General features: G+C 37.1%; 1 protein-coding gene across 6 annotated transcripts in view; it reads left to right on the top strand.

Moving 5' to 3' along the window:
- AGTR1 (angiotensin II receptor type 1) overlaps positions 1–18334 on the top strand; it is a 45027-nt gene that overhangs the window by 18462 nt on the left and 8231 nt on the right. For 3 of the 6 annotated variants that reach the window (XM_003256238.3, XM_003256239.3, XM_003256240.3), the window contains one exon: positions 14157–14214. The exons of the other annotated variants lie outside the window; for them this stretch is intronic. In XM_003256238.3, coding sequence (XP_003256286.1) covers positions 14157–14214 — 58 coding nt within the window. Of the gene's footprint in view, positions 1–14156; positions 14215–18334 lie in introns of those variants that run through there. 6 annotated transcript variants of the gene reach the window in all.

The following is an 18334-nucleotide window of genomic DNA, read 5'->3' on the forward strand; positions in this document are numbered from 1 at the left end:
AGAGAACAAGATCTAGTAGAATTTCAGGTCCTAAGCCTGGTTAAATTTCAGGTCCTAAGGCTGGTTAATAGTACAAATACAGTTTTTTATTTATAATTAGTGCAACTACAGTTATTTATTTATAACTATACAGGAATTTATTTCCCAGTACCTTTTATATTACTAACATCCCATAAAACCAGCCATGTAAGGAACTAGAACATTTTGAGAATATGCAATACATAACCTTAAACAAGAAGTTTTCATTCCTAATTTAAAAAAATAAACTAGTTCATCACAATTTCCTTCAAATCCTTCTGCCACTGATTTCTCTCCTGAAAAGAGATATTATACAGCATTTTAGAGAAAACAAACATCTCTAAGTCACAAGGAGTGGAATAATCAAAGTTGCATTTTAAGCAAGATTATGGTTTTTTCTTTGAGTTCTCTGAATTTGAATAGTTAACCTTAGTTTTATAACTGCTCTGAAAATGGTTTCTGTCCCTGGTGGACTCTTGTTTCAATGCAGTATTTTGTCTGGTAGAGTCACAGAGTTAAGCCATCATTCAGATCAGAAAAAACAAAAAATAAAAGAGATGAATTAATCTCAATGGCACAGCCTCCTTATTCAAAAAATAAAAATAAATCTCAAGTCCAAGAATGAATCATCTTTGAGACTCTCTCAAGTGATCTAGTTTTAAGGGGAAACTATTGGGGGAGCAACTGGTGCCCAGTACTGTTTCACACACGTGGTTTTTCTTATCTATTGCTCACAACACTTAGACATAACTGGAATTATTGCCTTTGTATTGTTGTTGCCATTGTATAAAGGAAGACAGAAAGGATCAGAGAAAATAATAGTGAACATCTACTAATTGGACACTTACTGGTGTCAGGCACTGCATTTTCTTATTTAATCCAACAAAAAACATAGGCTAAATTATCTTATTGGCTCCATTTTCTTTACAGAAACTGAGCCTAAATTTCCCAAATGGCTAACCAATGCCAGGGCCAGCAACTCAAATTTGGGAGTAATTCCAACACCTTGGTTCCAACCATTTTTCTCCCAGAAATAACCCACCAAATTCACCAGAGGCTAAGATCTTACTGTTACTGTTTAATTAACTGCTACAATTGCAGCATTTTAAAAAATATAAATGAGCACTGTGCTAGTATTTAATTATAGGTTTATACTGATACTGGGTGCAAGTATAAGCTAACATCATTTTGAATTATAGTAGAAGAGTCAGGAGCTCTGAGAGGAATGTTCAGGATAGAATAAAGCAGATATTTTAATGTCGCATTTCAGTGAGGAAAATTGTTAATTCATATGCCACCAGCCATCGGCAGAAATGTAACAGGAAATGAAGAAAAACTTAACTACTTTAAATACAGTGGTCTGTAGTACAAATTATTGTGCCGTGAATTAGTTTCCTTCTGCTGTAGAATTGATCATTTTGATTATGTAGACAAGCAGTGTAAGACATTACTAAAATTATTCTTGAATCCTAGCTTTGAGATCTATATAAAACACTAGGCAATTTGCCTGCAAATACGTAGAAAACAATTTTTAAAAGGATTGGGATGAGTTATTTTCCCCTCTGTTAAATATTAGCCTTTGAAATGAACCCAGCTGATCTGCCAAATAACACTTGGAAATTGTTGTGTTTTAATAAAGTGACAGATTGAGAGGGAAGCCACACTATACGTCCTTATGCTTTTAGAGGCCTTACAGGGCAGGAACATTATGCAATAATGCCTTTTAAAAGAAGTGAGCTTCCTAGTATTACACTTTGCCTGGCAACAAATGTAGCCACTTACTGAAATGCAGGCGTAATTAGAATCTATGAAGATCTAGCATCAGAATCCCAAACCTCTATGCAATACTCAGTAAATTACAGCTTTTATGTCTGTAATATTTTCAACCATTCTACTTAAATGTGTGAATACGTGAGTGTGGAGTTCTTTAGGAGGCCTGCCCCATATGCTAGGGAAAGGTTTCATCATTTCTAATCAGGATGGCCCTGTAAATGGGATGCCTCATGTTCAGGTTTCTGCAAGGCTCAGAGCCTGGGCTTCTACTGGCAGAGGGTAGACCCAAATGGACTACTCTAGTGAAAATCTCCAGGTGAACATGGAACGCAGTGAAAACCTGGGGTATCCAACTTGCAGTAGAGGCCACCAGCAAGTGTCACCTCTATTATAACTTTAACCAGGCAAGCTCAGTCTCATGCATTAGTTTATAAAATTGCAACAGAGCCTTATAAGACTGAAAGGACATTAGTTTTTAAACCTATATAGTATGACCTAATTAAATGAAATTTTATTTTAAAGCCCTCATAAAAGTAGTAAAATTGGTGTTTTTAAATAAACCAAATGGGAATTCAACCACTTTATTTTTTCTTTTGTTCCAATAGGAAAATAAACGCTTTAAAATTTGAAGTTAAAACACGGGTTTTAAATATATTGAGATAAAAACTATTTTGCATAGGCATTTTGAAGAAAATAAATTTTGTTTTTTGATTTGTGGTTGGCCATTGATTTCCGTGTTAAGAGTGTGAAGCTGTGCTCAGCTGTCTGCTAGAAATAACATGGGAGACTCAGTCCTGTTCCAAATGGAAGGGCGGCTCCTATTCGGTTTGCTTCTTCATTTCTTAAAGTGTTGTGATTTTTTATTCCCTGGTGTTATGTCTTGAGAGTTTAAATCTTAAAACATGCAATTAGGTATTGAAGTTGAAAGCTGAAAGTCTTAGCCAGCTAGTAATGGTTTTTTAAAATAGGTAATACAGACCTCTAGTGGTTGAACAGTTTGAAAGCCTCTGCAAGAAGAGGAAATTGTGCAGAAAGTGCCTGCATTTTAAGGGGAAAAGTTAGTTAAAATTATTCAGATGATAAAATTCACATATTTCATAGAAGAAAACAAGCCAGAATGGGCTTCAAGGGAAGGTGGCACACTTCTCATCCTTTTAGATGTTCCTCAATTCCTCTAAATAAGCAAAAACTCTCTGGCCAAAGTCACAGCAAGAAGTCTGGATCCGTATTATTTGTCTCTAAAAGATCTTGTGAACAGAGCTGCTAGATCTCTGTATTATGTGAAACATATATTTTTGTACACAGTTTTGCCTCACTGGGGCTTTGCTTCCTTTGTACTCCAGAGGCTCCCCATGAAAACAGAATCTCCAGCCACCTCAACTTGCCTGTCCTGTTCTCAGGTTCTGTCCATGGGGAGCCACACTTCAGTGAGCTCAGCAATCGGATGGCTCTTTAGTCTACATGAGAGGGAAACTCCATGTGCCTCTAGACTAGTGCTTCTCAAACTCTAATGAACACCCAAGTCACCTGGGGAATCTGCTTAAAATGCAGATTCTGTCTGGGTCTGGGGTGGGGCCTGAGGCTGTCTTGTTCGCAAACTCCCAGTTGATGCTAACGCTGCCCATCCAGGGCCACCTGGAGCAGCAAGCCAGCTCCACGACAGCTGTCTTTATTTTTTAGTTACTTTTTTTGTTTTTACTCATTTCTTCTTTGTTTGCCCTTTTACTTTAATGACATCTGTTAAATTTTTAATATTTGGATCTGTAAAACATTTAAAGTTCTCTTTCACTTCACTATGTACAAGTATCTCTGGGAATCTCTTATTGAAGTTTTGAGAAGTTGATCTCACATTTTAAAAATAGATTCAGTGTCATCTCTTTATCTTGAAAAGTTCATGGTAGTTGTGAGCATCTCTCTAACTGCTTGAAGCTATTGGGCACTTGTAGCTACAATTAAATATCTGATTAGCCATATTGGGAGAGTGGGTGAAAACAGGTTTTGTGCATGTGGTAGATGTGTAGGAAGCTAAGGACCCAAAAAACAACCACATCATAAAATCAAGCAGAATCTCTCTCACACACACACACACACACACACACACACACACACACACAGGCTCAAAGCATAAGTGTCAACAGATCAGAGGAAAACATGGGAGAATGTATTTTTTCATACCAAATCTATTAAAATTCCATCATCTAAATAACTTCCTATCATAGCATGTTGTCAACCTTATTTTTCAAATCCATAATTTTAGAACTTATGTCATGGGGTAGTCTAAAAGCCTCTTGCAAACTTTTAACATCTAGTTTCAAATCAAAAATAGTATATTAACAAGCTGTAGCATAGAGGGAGTACATAAATTATCATCATTGCCCTGCATGAATAGTAATTCACAGGTTTGGCTCAGACACAACTTAGATGAAACAATTAACTATGTACAGTACTTAACAGTATAAAAGTAATTAATCTAGCTGCCTCATACTGGTTTGGCCTAAATAAACATGCAATAAAAAAGCCATAGGATTTTATTTTTTTACTCACGTTACTACTTTAGTATGTTGGAATTTTAATATGTCAGAAGAAAGATATATTTGCATTAAAAAATCATTTTCTTTTCAAATGTTAATGTACTGATTATAACTAAGTGAATTCCATATATTTATAATTGTGGGCAGATGTTCTCAATTAATAGTTTGATTCATTCTACTTCACAGTTTAGTGAAAACGATTATTTTAAATTAAGGTGTAAATAAGAACAAATGAGATTTTTATTGCTACAAATCACACAGAATTTGTTGGTGGTGCTATAATCCTGTGTAGGTATAGCTTTGGCAAAACATTTCAGATAAGCTTGTTTTTTGCCCCATGGGTTCTGGGAGGAGGTGAGTTGTCTGTCCTATAAGGTCTTCACCAGCAGGTTCAGAAAGGTAAAAGGGCAAGGTCATTAATTGGCTAGAGGGCAACAAAGAAGGTAGTTATCCCTGTGTGGTCAAGAAAAAAGGGCTCAGGCGATCTTGCTCGGGAGAGAAAAGGTTCATTCAGCTCCAGTCTTTTTGGTAAAAGCCCACTCTCAGTGTATGAGTGTTCCTTTGCCTAATCATCTAGACTATAACATGTTTTCCCCTATATGACTCCATCGATTAATCATTGCAGTATTATCCCCATTTCATAAATGGGCAAAGAGGAGGATGAGGCTGAGTAGTTCTTCCAAAATCAAGTAGCATGTAAGATGTAGGAGCAAAACTCAAACCCAGAGACTTCTGCTTCCAGCCAAGATGGAATAACAGGGACTAGATTTACCTCCCCACCTAAAACAATTTTAAAAACTGGACATATATATGAAACAATGGTTTTCAAGGGAGTGGACATGAGATAACAAAGGGCAGTGATCCCTGGAGGATAGGAAACAAATGACCTGGGATTGTCCCAGCCCCCTGCCTGGAGGGAGTTTGCAGGCATGATACAGGGATGGTACACCCAGGCGAAACTCGGGGTCCTCCCTGAGTTAAGGACATGGAGCTGGGAGTCCAGAGAGGCCATGGAGACTAGAGTTCAGAGTACCAGAGAGTTGAGAGCTGCACAGAGAATCCAGAGATCTGCAAAGGGTACCCCTTGTGCTTCAGTGCATGTGGGTAAATAATCACCCAAACGTATTAGAGAGAACAAGCCCCAGAGGTCATCAAGAGCTAGAAAATAGTTCCTATTTCCACCAGCCACAATGGAAAGTCTCATAATTCATGGAGCATCAGGTAGCATACTCAGTAGGTTCTTGCCTCAGGAATGGGAAAAATTTAGCCCTAGACTAATTGCTGCTCTGGTCCCACCTAAGAAACCACAAAAGTCAGACTCAAAAGAATTAAATTATTTGCAAGTAACTCAACTGCTTTTCAGAAAACAACTGGAGAATTTTTGTAGGAATACAAAAGCATCCAATATCCAACAAAGTAAAATTCACAATGTTTAGCATCCATTATAAAATCACCAGGCATGCAAAGAAACTGGAAAGTACAACCCATAAAAAGAAAAAAAATGAATAGAAACAGACCCAGTCAGTAATGACACAGATGATAGGATTATTACACTATGACATTAAATGGTTATTATGACTATTTCATACGTTCAAAATGCTTGATGGAAGTTTGAATATATTAAATAAAGACATAGGAGATACAAAAAAGACTGAAATTGAACTTCTAGAGATGAACACTACAGTGTCTGAGATGAAAACTTAAAGTGGGACTTCAGATGCTAAGACTGCATTTGTTTCACATCCCCCACAACATTCTTCCCTGGATGCTGAGTTTCCTCCCAGCAGCTGAATACTTCATGCTTAATCCTTTCTTAATGCTGAACTCTCAGAAAAAGTGCTTCATTCTAAGAAGAGGCAGGAGGGTGCCACTCTGTGGCCCCTTTCTCATCTCACTCTGGTCCCTGCTGGCCTGGAACAGATTCCACTCCCTTCATGCATTGATACTCCACTCTAGACTGAGCCTCCTCACGAGGTAGCCATCAAGCCATCTGCAGTCATCAACATAGCATCTTCTGAGTCAGTTACAAGAGTTTGCATCATCAGACCACCATTTTCCATCTCTGTTTTCTGACTCACCCCAAAACTCTAGTTAAAAATCATGAAATGTTATTTCTTCACATGAAATACAATTAATATGGAAGTCAGCATTTTTGCAGCTCCCAACACTTCACATCCAAGGAGCTGTGTATGAAATCATGAACTATGTTGTTCCAGCCAACCAAGCAATTAACCAAAGTATACATGTCCATGTTGTCCTTGTACAGAGTTTGAAATATGCTCATGAGAATTAAACTATTTTTCAATAAATCTGAAAGATCAACTTGCATGTCCAGGAAGTTTTATTAGGGATAGAATCCCAAACAATGAATGTGCTAGCCAAGTGTTACTATTAATCAGAAATACTCCATATTCATCCAGGATTAATCCTGTGTAACTCCCTCAGTCAGTGTAGCAATGTGTTCTCTTCCTGCACTTTTTTTGTGTGTGTGTGTATTCCCAAATCTGCAGTGAATGTATTTAGGAAATACATCAGTATCAAAACACAAATGTAGCCTTAAAACATAAATGTACAGATAATTTCATACTTGTAGCAAAGTTCACTTCAGAAACACTTGACAAGAACTGTTCAAAAATAAATATTTTCAGTATTTATTTAAAATATTTTAAAATGTAAACTCCTCACCAGTCATCTAGCCAGGGCCACTGAGTGAGTATGGCTCTATGAAATAGCTTCAGTCCCTTTCACTTCTGATGACCTTTTGAACACTAGATAATATTTGTCAAGTAAATGTCAAAATAGTATAAGAATACCCAAATCATGGATTCTATGCTGTATTCACTCACATAGAGACATCACTTTGGAGCACTTCAGAGCAGCAACAGCTCTAAGAGATGTAACAGTATGCTTTACAGGATGGAAAAATGAAAAGGGAAAAATAAGTTGCTAGCAAGAACAATGAGGGGTGGGGGTGAAGTTCACGCTGCCATCCTGAAAGCTTCCTCAGACTGAGTCAGGCTCATCTCACGCAGTGCAGGCTGTGCAGGCTGGCTGTGTGAGATCAAGGGTACACAGTAGCCTCATCCCGTCACATCTCTGTGTTTTCCCATAACCTCCAACTATTCAGCCATGAATCACTGAATGTAGAATGGAAGGGGGAATGTCTAACAAACAGAGACATACTTTAAGTCTTCAGTCTAGTTAAAACATTGGAATGAGGGTCTGCAACATCTTTCTGGGGCTTGGAGTCTTGTCTCAGTTCTAAAATGAGATGGTTGGCTTGGATCCTAAGTTTCAAACTGGCAGCCTTTTTAACTAAATCTAATCTGCAGAAAAGTTCTGTTAGGTTCCACAGTGTTGGGTTTTAAAATATATATGTATATATTAGTTGAAAACATTTTAAAATAGGATCTTTCACACGTAATTTGAAATTTTAAGTTTGTATTTTAAAGTTAGCTGTTTTCCCCCACCTCATTACAATTGGCACAATTGTCTATAGCTGAGAAGTGACCCCGTGACCCCTTCCAAGAAAGGGGGAGGGCCCTCCATTCACCACCATGTCCATTTCACCTATTTCTCCCAGCCTATATATGTATTTGAATATGTGAACCCTGGAATGCATAATGTCTAGGGAACATAACAATAATACAATACTATGAATCTCTGACTTACAAGGAATCTCTTATGAATCTGACTTACAAGGAAAAAAAAGGCTGTAGAGAATAGTAGTTCAACCACATTTTAGGTTAAAATAGACTTTAGTTGGATAACCTGACAACCAAAACATCTTTGATAATATAGTAATTGTGTATGTTTACCAGACAAAAGGCATACATATATATTCTTGTATTTCTCTGAAGAAGAAAATCAATAAATTTGACCCATAAATTTCTTTCTATAGCAGACATTTTTGTGACTTCCTGACTCACAGGAGATAAAGCTACCCTCCAAACCTAAATCAAAAGTCCATAAGTTGCAGAATGACTTTTTATGTAAAGAGAACATACTAGTTTCTGATAAGATACAAAGAAACCATGTAATTTATCTAGGGAATGGCTCTAAGCTGATCATTGACTTATTTATACAAGTATAGCTACTGGAATAGACTGATTCCAAAAACATATTTTCTCTGAATTAGAATCTTTTTTATATCAAAATATCCAAAATTATTAGCATATTATGTTATTCTCACAAAGTCCTAATGAACTTCACAAATCTGCCTGCTCTATTCTGAGTACAAAAAATATTTAGCCTAATTTGTTTTTCCATTATTTTATATAGTAATAAAGTAATACCAAAAATGTTATTGCCAGAAACAATACAGTGTTGTATAATTACTAGAAAGTGAACTCATGAAATCCTATTAAAAAACAACAATTACCACATGTTAAGTCAGATAATTCACAGAAGAGACTTATATGAATACTAGGGGAGCTGTAGGCCACAAAATTTTTCTCTGAATCCTGCATTTTGAAGGAAGTTTCTGTCATTTAATTAGTTGAGGTTTGATTCACCAACCAAAGATCTATAGTGTGATGTTTTCTTCCTCCAACATAAAGTTAACTTAAAGTCATCTGTACTTTATGTGTTTATTCTTTCACTTCTTCCCCAAAAGTAATTCTTTAAATTGCTTTATGGGATTAATAACAAATTATATCATTATATATTATTGTATTATTAGGGCTTCTAACTTCATTCTAATCCATTTATTGGCCATATATAATAATGCAACAAATTACATCTGTAAAGTAAAATTTTATGACGCAATTTACTTAGTATATGTATAAGTCTCATTCTGTTGCCCAGGCTGGAGTGCAGTGGCGCGATCTTGGCTCACTGCAACCTTCGCCTCCTCCCGGGTTCAAGCGATTCTCCTGCCTCAGCCTCCCAAGTAGCTGGGATTACAGGCATCCGCCACCATGCCCAGCTAATTTTTGTATTTTTATTAGAGGCGGGGTTTCACCATGTTGGCCAGGCTGGTCTCAAACTCTTGACCTCAAGTGAGCCACCCGCCTCAGCCTCCCAAAGTGCTGGGATGACAGGCGTGAGCCACCACACCCGGCCGGAGACAGGTTCTCCCTGACCTGTGAGACTGCAAAGGTGGTGTTTCCTATGAGGCCAGCCAGATAATAGACTCTGCTAACATTAATTAAATTAATGTTCCTTTTTTTTTTTTTTTTTTGAGACAGAGTCTCGCTCTTTCACCCAGGCTGGAGTGCAGTGGCGCAATCTCGGCTCACTGCAGGCTCCGCCCCCTGGGGTTCACGCCATTCTCCTGCCTCGGCCTCCCGCGTAGCTGTAGCTGGGACTACAGGTGCCCGCCACCTCGCCCGGCTAATTTTTTGTATTTTTAGTAGAGACAGGGTTTCACCGTGTTAGCCAGGATGGTCTCGATCTCCTGACCTCATGATCCGCCCGCCTCGGCCTCCCAAAGTGCTGGGATTACAGGCGTGAGCCACCGCGCCTGGCCAATTAATGTTCCTTTTTAAGATTCTAGGTGCTGAATATATATCTCTTGGTCTATAAATTAGCTTTGCACTTCAGCTATTTAGTAAACTTGTTTTTTATTGTATCTAGTGTATTCATACTGAATGGGTATAATATACTGTCTTTTGAAAAAATTATTTTGTACACATAATCTTAAAACACTCTTCCGAGGGCAAGGTAGAGGCTTCATAGTATTAATATCATTTCCATTTGTCAGATCAAAATTCAATGAAGGTTTAATGATTTGTCCAAGATCTCAATTTTTAGAGAAGCAAAGAAGAATTCCCCCAATTCCAGTTCTAAGTTTCTTTTTTCCCTTGCTAAATCCTGCAGTCAACTGATTTGTTTTTGTTTTTGTTTTTGTTTTTTTTTTTTTAGACAAAGTCTCACTCTGTTGCGCAGGCTGGAGTGCAGTGGCGTGATCTCAGCTCACTGCAACTTCCACCTCCGGGTTCAAGCGATTCTCCTACATCAGCCTCCTGAGTAGATGGGATTACAGGTGCATGCCACCATGCCTGGCTAATTTTTGTATTTTTAGTAGAGACGGGGTTTCACCATGCTGGCCAGGCTGGTCTGGAGCTCCTGACCTTGTGATCCGCCCACCTTGGCCTCCCAAAGTGCTGGGATTACAGGCGTCAGCCAACATGCCTGGCCTGCAGTCAACTGATTTATGTTCATCAACTTCTTAAGTTAAATTGCTCTTTTACTCATTGCCTTTGGTTTTATGTATTAAGATTCAGCATCAGCATTCATGATATCTTTTCACTCTTAATTCTGAGTGTTTCTGTGTGTTTTTTTAATTTTTGTACTTTATGGGCTTTTTCTTCATTTACCCCCAATTATCCAGGAAAGGCTGTGTGCCTCTTTTGAAAGCTCTGATGTTCTCAATGAAGAGACCTTTTAAATGACCTTGTTTGTCCCCCACCGAGTTGCATATCACAATTTCAAATGTCTCACTAAAATGTTACCCATTTGGCATCAGTATACAGAAAAGGCTGCACTCTGAGATAAGAAAGAACAGTGGTGTTTTCATAGTAAGAGAATAGAGTTCTTAATGCGAAAGGGGAGAGTATAATTTCCACTGATTTAGCTGGTCTTTCAAACTTTATGATGCTTTTCTCCTTGAACTAGCCTATAAGAAATTTGTAGGGAAAATACCACAGGAATCAAATTTTGGGCACAGATGTCTATTAATATTGCTCCTTACAAAGCTTTTTCCCAGAATTGTTTCTCCTTGCCTACAAAAACTACTCCATGCCTTTATTAGTCAGAAAAGCAGTTTTGTAGAGAAGGCAAATAACAGAGAATCAAGCTAAGTAAGTAAAACTCTGTGATTGTCAAACTTCCAGAAAGTAACATTTGTAACTAGGTATGGTATGTTTGTCCTCTCTCTTTCTCTCTTCTCTCCACTTGGTTTCTAATGAAAGCCTTGATTACATGTTATATTTAATATACTGTTCCACAAAGAAGAAAAGGCCTAATGTGAATGCACAGCTGAATTTACACTTAAATATGGCAGTCAGTTCAGACCTGAAGGATACAGATCGATGCCCTCTGATCCTGTCAGATTCCCCAAAGTGTCTATGGCAGTGATACCACAAGAGGGCAGGGTTTGACTTCCGGACTAGGTGGCTTCCCCCCTTCAGTGCGGACCTTAGGGCCACGACAACAGCCATCAATCTCTTGAAACCCTAATGATGAATCTGAGCTCAAATTCCCTCTTCAGCTCTATCTGTGCAGAATCCTGAAGTTATAAAAAATGCTTACAGAAGGTAATTTCTAGAATGATCTAACACGGCAGATATTTAGTAAACTCCCTGTTTGAGAGCTCCTCCTACTAAGCACCCAACGCAGCTTTAAACTTTGGTTACCCAATAGGATTTTATCTTTTGCGAGGGATCTGTAGTTTTCCCGGGAAGATATAATGCATGAAACAAAAGCCTCCAATAAAATTCAGTATACAGTTAATTTATTTCATAAGTGGTGAGAGGTTTAAATTATCAAAGGTTAAAACAAAAAGTAGGGACCAGAGCAGGGTTTTTCAGTAGCAACTCTATTGACATTTTAGATTAGATAATTTTTTGGTGTGGGAGCCTGTCCCATGCATTGTAAAATGGTTAGCAGTATCACTTGTCTGCCTGCTAGATGCTAGTAATACCCCCACACCTCCCTCTCCCACATTGGGAAAATCAAAAATGTCTCCAGACATTGCCAAATATCCCTGGAGTACAAAATCAGTCTAATTGAGAGGCACTAGACTGGAGTATGAAGCGATGACCATGCCAAAAAATAAAAAAATAATAATAGAGCCTTGAAACATTACTTACAGAATGTCAAAAACGTAAGGACCTGCTCTCTATTCCTGTTTCTTCACCTGAGCAATGGGAATAATGATGCCTTCGCTCATAGGTCTCTTGTAGAAATGAAAGCAATTAATGCAACACTGGGCACATAGTAAGCATCCAATTAATAGTAAGTGATCAGTGTTACTATTGCTAATATTAAGCCACTATTATAAGTCCTTTCTGTTAATCAGCAGAAACAAAAAGAAGTATAAAATAATGGTACATTAAATAAACTTAAACACTTGTATGTCATTTTGTGCTAAAGTTATGAAGCTGAAAAGATTGAATTGACATTTTCCCCATTGATAGAAATCATCTCAAAAATGCTCCATTTTCCTTGTGAAAGCCAAAGGCCAGCAGTTTCCACATCCCCAGCATCTGATGAGTAGTTAATGATCCAGAAATAAACTGTTAGGTGCTTCAGGGAATTTCTATGTATAGAGAAGTTCCATGTAAATATTTCTCCAAGAGGTGGATTGAGAATGATAATTCACTTTTACCCTCTGAATTTGATTTATAAGCTTCACCTATCTGGCAGGAGATAAGAACCAAAGTTAACTGAGGAGGAAAAAAATAAATGATTTCAAGTGACCATGATCTTCAGCTGGAACCAGTAACCACAAAAATTTTGAAACTGCAAAGCAACTGGGCTGAAGAAGTTCAGCCAAAATTATTTGTTTATAAAAACTAGAGAGTGTTAGATATTTCTATCACATTGGCTTATTTGAAATTTCTGCTGGCTCAAATGAAATTGTATTCTTCTATTTCCTACTGTGGGGTTCCTTCCCTAACCACAATTGCTTTTGGATTGGAGACTTGTAACTTTGAGAACAAGAAGAGCCTCAGCTTAGCTAGCTGGAAGAACCAGAGGAGAGTTTTAATATCTCCTGAAGAAAGAAAAGCACTAACAGGGTTGTTATAGCAGTGTTCAGGACAAGCGGAGTCAACGCTGACAGTTTCTGACTTGAACAGTTTTGTTGCTGGTAATAAAAGCAGAAGTCACATGCCGAACGTGAAGGTGAGCAAAGGAGAACTTGCGATGGCAAAGTTAAAAACAAGAGGAGATGATGGTCTTGGTGTGGCACAGGATGTTAAAAAAATTCTCCTGTCCTTAAGGAGTTACTGCTATTTGAGTAATGTGCCGCTTCCCTACATAGCCTTCTATGCAGAAATGCTATATTTCCACTTCACAACCCAGAAGGTGCATTTTATTTTACACTTAGAGGAGGAACAAACAATCAGAAGGCAAAAACTGGTGCATTATTTTATGCAATTCTCTTGGAAAGAGTTCATTTTTAACTTCTGCTCAGACAGCACACAACTACTGGGAATATATTTTAATTTCAAATCTGATGTGTGACATCTGGTAACTCACTTATTGTTAATGAAGTTTTCACAGGAAGCAGCAGTCACCAGTAGCTCATCTTGTTTTTCATGGCAAAGTGTTGTTTACCTTTTATTGGCCTGGCATCAGTGTCTCTTATCACAGGATATTTAATTAGAAAACGCAAGTAGCCTAACATAGAAAAGAAACGGAGTGGTAGATAATAGTAGATAGAATGGTCTAAATATTTTTATTACAGTGATGTAATATCACTGTAATTTATGTTTAAAAATTATGTAATACTCAAAAGGAATTCTCAGAGCTGGCAAAACAGTCTGGTCCAAGCAGCCTCTCAGCAGTGCCTTTCAGCCTCCCCTCTCTGAGTCTTTCCACCCCTTGCTGGTACTTGAGTTTCTTCCACTTCTAGCACCACGTGCAGTTTCCCAATTTCTCTTACCCAAATTTGCTCTCAGGGAAAAAAAAATTAAATTAGTCATTTACACCACAGTGTGAACTTAATAACACCAACAAAAGTTCCAAAGCTCTAGGGTCTCATAGCAGCTCCAGATCCATGATCTCATTCGGTGTTTCCAACAATGTTTTGCACCAAACTGGACACATGCTTGCTACTTCATCATCCTCATCATGAACATTATTATTATTATCATCATTTTCCAGATGAAGAAAATGAATCACAAGTCAAGTGACAGTCCAAAGGCTCCACAGCTCATAGGAGGTAAATCATGTGCTTAATTCAGAACTTCTGGCTCCCATCACTATGCTCTTCCCCCTGTCTTAACTCTGGTTCTCACCTGAGCCATTGTGTTTCTTCTCAGGTAGATCTTAGTTCTCCCTGAGAAGGTATGAAGGTGGGTATTCCACCCTACCTGAATTATAGGAATTTCAGATATCTGTGAGCAGCTGCAAAGGGGATTTCACTAGATGACATCCTGCTGGGCACACTTTACGTCAGTCCTGAATGTGTAATGAAAAATATGCAGTTTAATGAGTAAGTTTCTCATATTCAGTTTTTGATGCTTCATAAAGGTTAAATGAAAACATTTTAGCTGAGGGTACTTTTGTTGTTTGTTGGATTGGTTTTGCCTGTTAATCAGGATTATCAGCATTTAAGCCAGAGTTGCAAATTAAGTTGCCTACAGGGCAGTGCTTTTCAAATATTAGTGTGTATCAGAATTACCTGGAGGGCCCATTAAACACAGCTTGCTGAACCCCACCCACAGAGTTTCTGATTCAGTACGTCTGTGGTGGGGCCAGAGATTTGCATCTCTAACAAATTTCTGGGTGATGCTGATGCTGTTGTTTCAGGGACCACACTTTCAGAACCATTGCTAGAGGGGCCAACTAGGGAACTTCTGTGAGTAAAAGCACCTACACTGTGCTTCCAGTACAGCAGCCAGCCCCAGTGTGATAAGCACTTGAAATGTGGCTAGTGTAACTGAGGTGTCCTGGAAGCATATATTGTACCCTGGATTTTGAAGACATGGTACAAAAAATGTAAAATATCTTAATAATTTTATATGGATTACATGTTGAAATGACAATAGTTTGGATATATTGGATTATTTTATCAAAATTTTACCTGTTCCTTTTCACATGTCAAACGTTTTTAGTAGAAAAATTACAATTATATATGTGTCTCACTTTCTATTTCTTTTGGACAGCACTGAGCTAAAGAACCAGAAAATAGAGGGGTGTATTAGTGAACTACAGAAAATTCAAGTCCCAAAAGCTGTAAATGCTCTGACAACCAAAGAAAATATATATGTTGGTCAGATTTGCTCTGAGTAGTCAGTTTGTACCCAAACATTTGCTGCCACAAGTATTAAATGTAGAAGCAATCCAATATCTACTATTTTACTTTTCTTTCAGGGTTAATCAAGTGCCTTGTTATAATTCTTCAAACTAAAAGCATTATTATAATAATGAAAAATATTTCTGCTGAACTTCCGAATAAAAATTTTAGAAATATTTTGAAAGTCTGAGCTTTATTTAATTCGTTTTACTTACCCTTGTATTATAGAACAATTATATTTTAAAAAATGCTTTTATGTCTTCCAGAGAACTTTTTATTTTTAGCAGTCCATGAAATAGAGGTGAGAACAGGTGTTGGTATTCCCATTCTAAATATCTTGTAATATTTAAAGGAAAACAAAGTGAAAGATTAAATTGCCCGTGTAAGATTGTGTTGCCAGTTACTGGCAGAGCAGACTCTTTGCCAGGACAGCAGTCCAGTGCTTTCTCTTCCAGGCTGTTCTGCTATTCCTCAATTTTTACAGCGTTTTTTTGTTAAAAAATAAATAAATAAAAAGTAAAGAACTATAATGCATACAAAACTGTGATGGAAGAAAAGGAAACTATGTGATAAAATCAAATAAACATGACCCTTATATCTTTAGTTTTCTTAGAACAGAGGCCCTTTAACTCTTCAGAATGCTGAAACCTTCTCTTGAAGTTCTCTTATAATACTCTGCCCTCACCTCTGTGTTTTTATCTGGGCAATTAGACCACATTAACTAATTGCTAAACTTTAAAAACTTGTATTTTCTTACAAAGAATCTGAGAATAGGTTGATTTTCTATGTTATTTTAACAGTATCACATTGCGCCCCCCTCTTCACAGGACCATGTAATCTTGACTCTCTAACTTCATGGCAAGCTTTTAATTTTGATTTTCAACCATGTTCCAAACTGTACTCTTTGACCTGGTAGTGTCAATAAATAACATAAGGGATGTCCGAAAGGCTTACAGCCTTTGGCCGTAAATGGAATGAAACAAACTAGTCCAGATAGGGCCCAAACTCGTAACATTGACCTCATTAGTCTAGGACCACAACCAGCTATCCACATGTGCCTGGGAAATATTTCTTTGAGTAATAGTTAATTTTTTAAAAGAAAGAAAAAAACCTGTGACTATGATAATCTTATGTTGAGTTTCTTTATTCATCTTGAGTAAACAGTAAATTTTTTTCACTTTGTTGTTTCAATACAAAGAGTTCTTGTGTTTAATATAAAATATTATTAAATCAGTGTGGGATTAAAAATATCTGTATAGATAGCTGATTTAACAATATATGATAGCATTAATCAACTGCCTTGTTATAATTCTTGAAATTGTTATTATTCTACTTGTCAAGCAATTTTGCCCTTCTCATCAAACGACACATACCTGTTCAATGGAAGTATTATAAAAGTTCATGCTTCAGAAAATTTTTTTAAGAGTATAACCAACTCCCTGAGGATACAGGGGTCCAGGGAAGCTAAATGACTGCTTCAAGGTCACCCAGCTAGTGAGTGGGAAAGCTAAAATTAGAACCTCAGTCTGCTCCCACATTTTCCACCAATTTGCAGACTATCATTAAAGAATATTTCTTCTGCAATCAGAACATCGAGCAATTTGGAAAAACATGTACAGTATATCGAATATTCTAGCTTCATTTAAAATTTATGGTTATGTGGCTTGTATAATATTAAAAGCTTTAATCTAAAATGAATTGCCATGTGGCCAATAACCCTAACATAAATCTCATAATACATATAAATTCTCTAATATTATCATAATTTCTTAAGGGTGCAAATTAATTAGTACCTCTTTTCCTGCCCAATAACTTTCCTCACACCCCTTAAAATGGAATTTGAAATGAGATAAACAGTTGCTGCTGTTGAATTAAAGTTTCAAAGAAATAAAAGTGCGGTGGCTTCATATACAAAATCTGTAGTTTTGTTCACAAGTCGGATGAAGCAATTGTTATTGACTAAGCCCACATTGGTGCTGCCCTTTTCTCTGTTGAAAAGAAAAGCTTGTGAGTAGTCTCCAAGAGCCATATTATTAAAAATGATGTTTCCTCCCCATGATGGCTGAGATACTAATCCATTGAAATGTGGCGATAATTCTTGTGAGAAAATTCTATGAGTCTGTAAGTTTGAAGAATTTAAAAGTGTTAAGAGGACAGGGGTTCATTTATTTACAGGCCTTCTTTCAAGGCCATTCATGGCCTTTCATATTTAACATAAGAGTATTTAATACTAACACCAACATATCAAAGGAAGATGTTTAAAGCATGTGCATTAGACTTGATCATATATCTTTCATTGATACCTGTTTCTCTTTACTTTTTGGAATAAAATAAAAACGACAAAAACAGCTAAGAATTTTGGAAAGTGATGTGGGTGGGAGGGATTGGGACATTCATCACAACTGAGTTGTTTAATTTATAGTAAGTAGGAACTTTTAGACTTGAGAGAAGTTTAATTGTAGTTTAGAGTTTCATTATTAGACAGTAGTCTTAAACAATTCCCAAGAAGCTAAAATGTGGGATTAACATTTTACTTTCATTGTAATTCATATCCTAAATATAAATTTTAATATAAATTCTAAAGTTTCTGAATTTCCTTTCATAAAACTGGGTTCTTTGGGTTCTTAGTTATTTTGGATGAAACAAGGGGAGGGCTAGTTGGAAATGATGGAACATTTAACCACTGTCACCACAGTTAGTCACAATTGGTACATGCAGACTTAATAAAGCAACTTGCCTTGTTTTTATTTCTTGTGAGGTCAGATGACAGTGGATGATATTGACTTGGGAAGATGGCCAGAAGCCACTATTTACCATGTACATATATCAGAGAGCCATTTATTAAGTTTGAGGAGATTGGATCGTAAGTACTTAATTAGAATGACATTAATAATTTTAATAAAATGTTTTGCATTGAGAGAACTATTCACTCAGAAATTGCAGGGATGAACAAAATCATCCCCAAAGAAATCATTTAACATGAAGTTAGGCTAGGATTACCAACCAAGAGCATGGCATTCTCCCATGCATCTGACTTAAAAGC

The sequence above is a fragment of the Nomascus leucogenys genome, chromosome 11 (assembly GCF_006542625.1).
Source record: "Nomascus leucogenys isolate Asia chromosome 11, Asia_NLE_v1, whole genome shotgun sequence".
NCBI lineage: Eukaryota > Metazoa > Chordata > Mammalia > Primates > Hylobatidae > Nomascus > Nomascus leucogenys.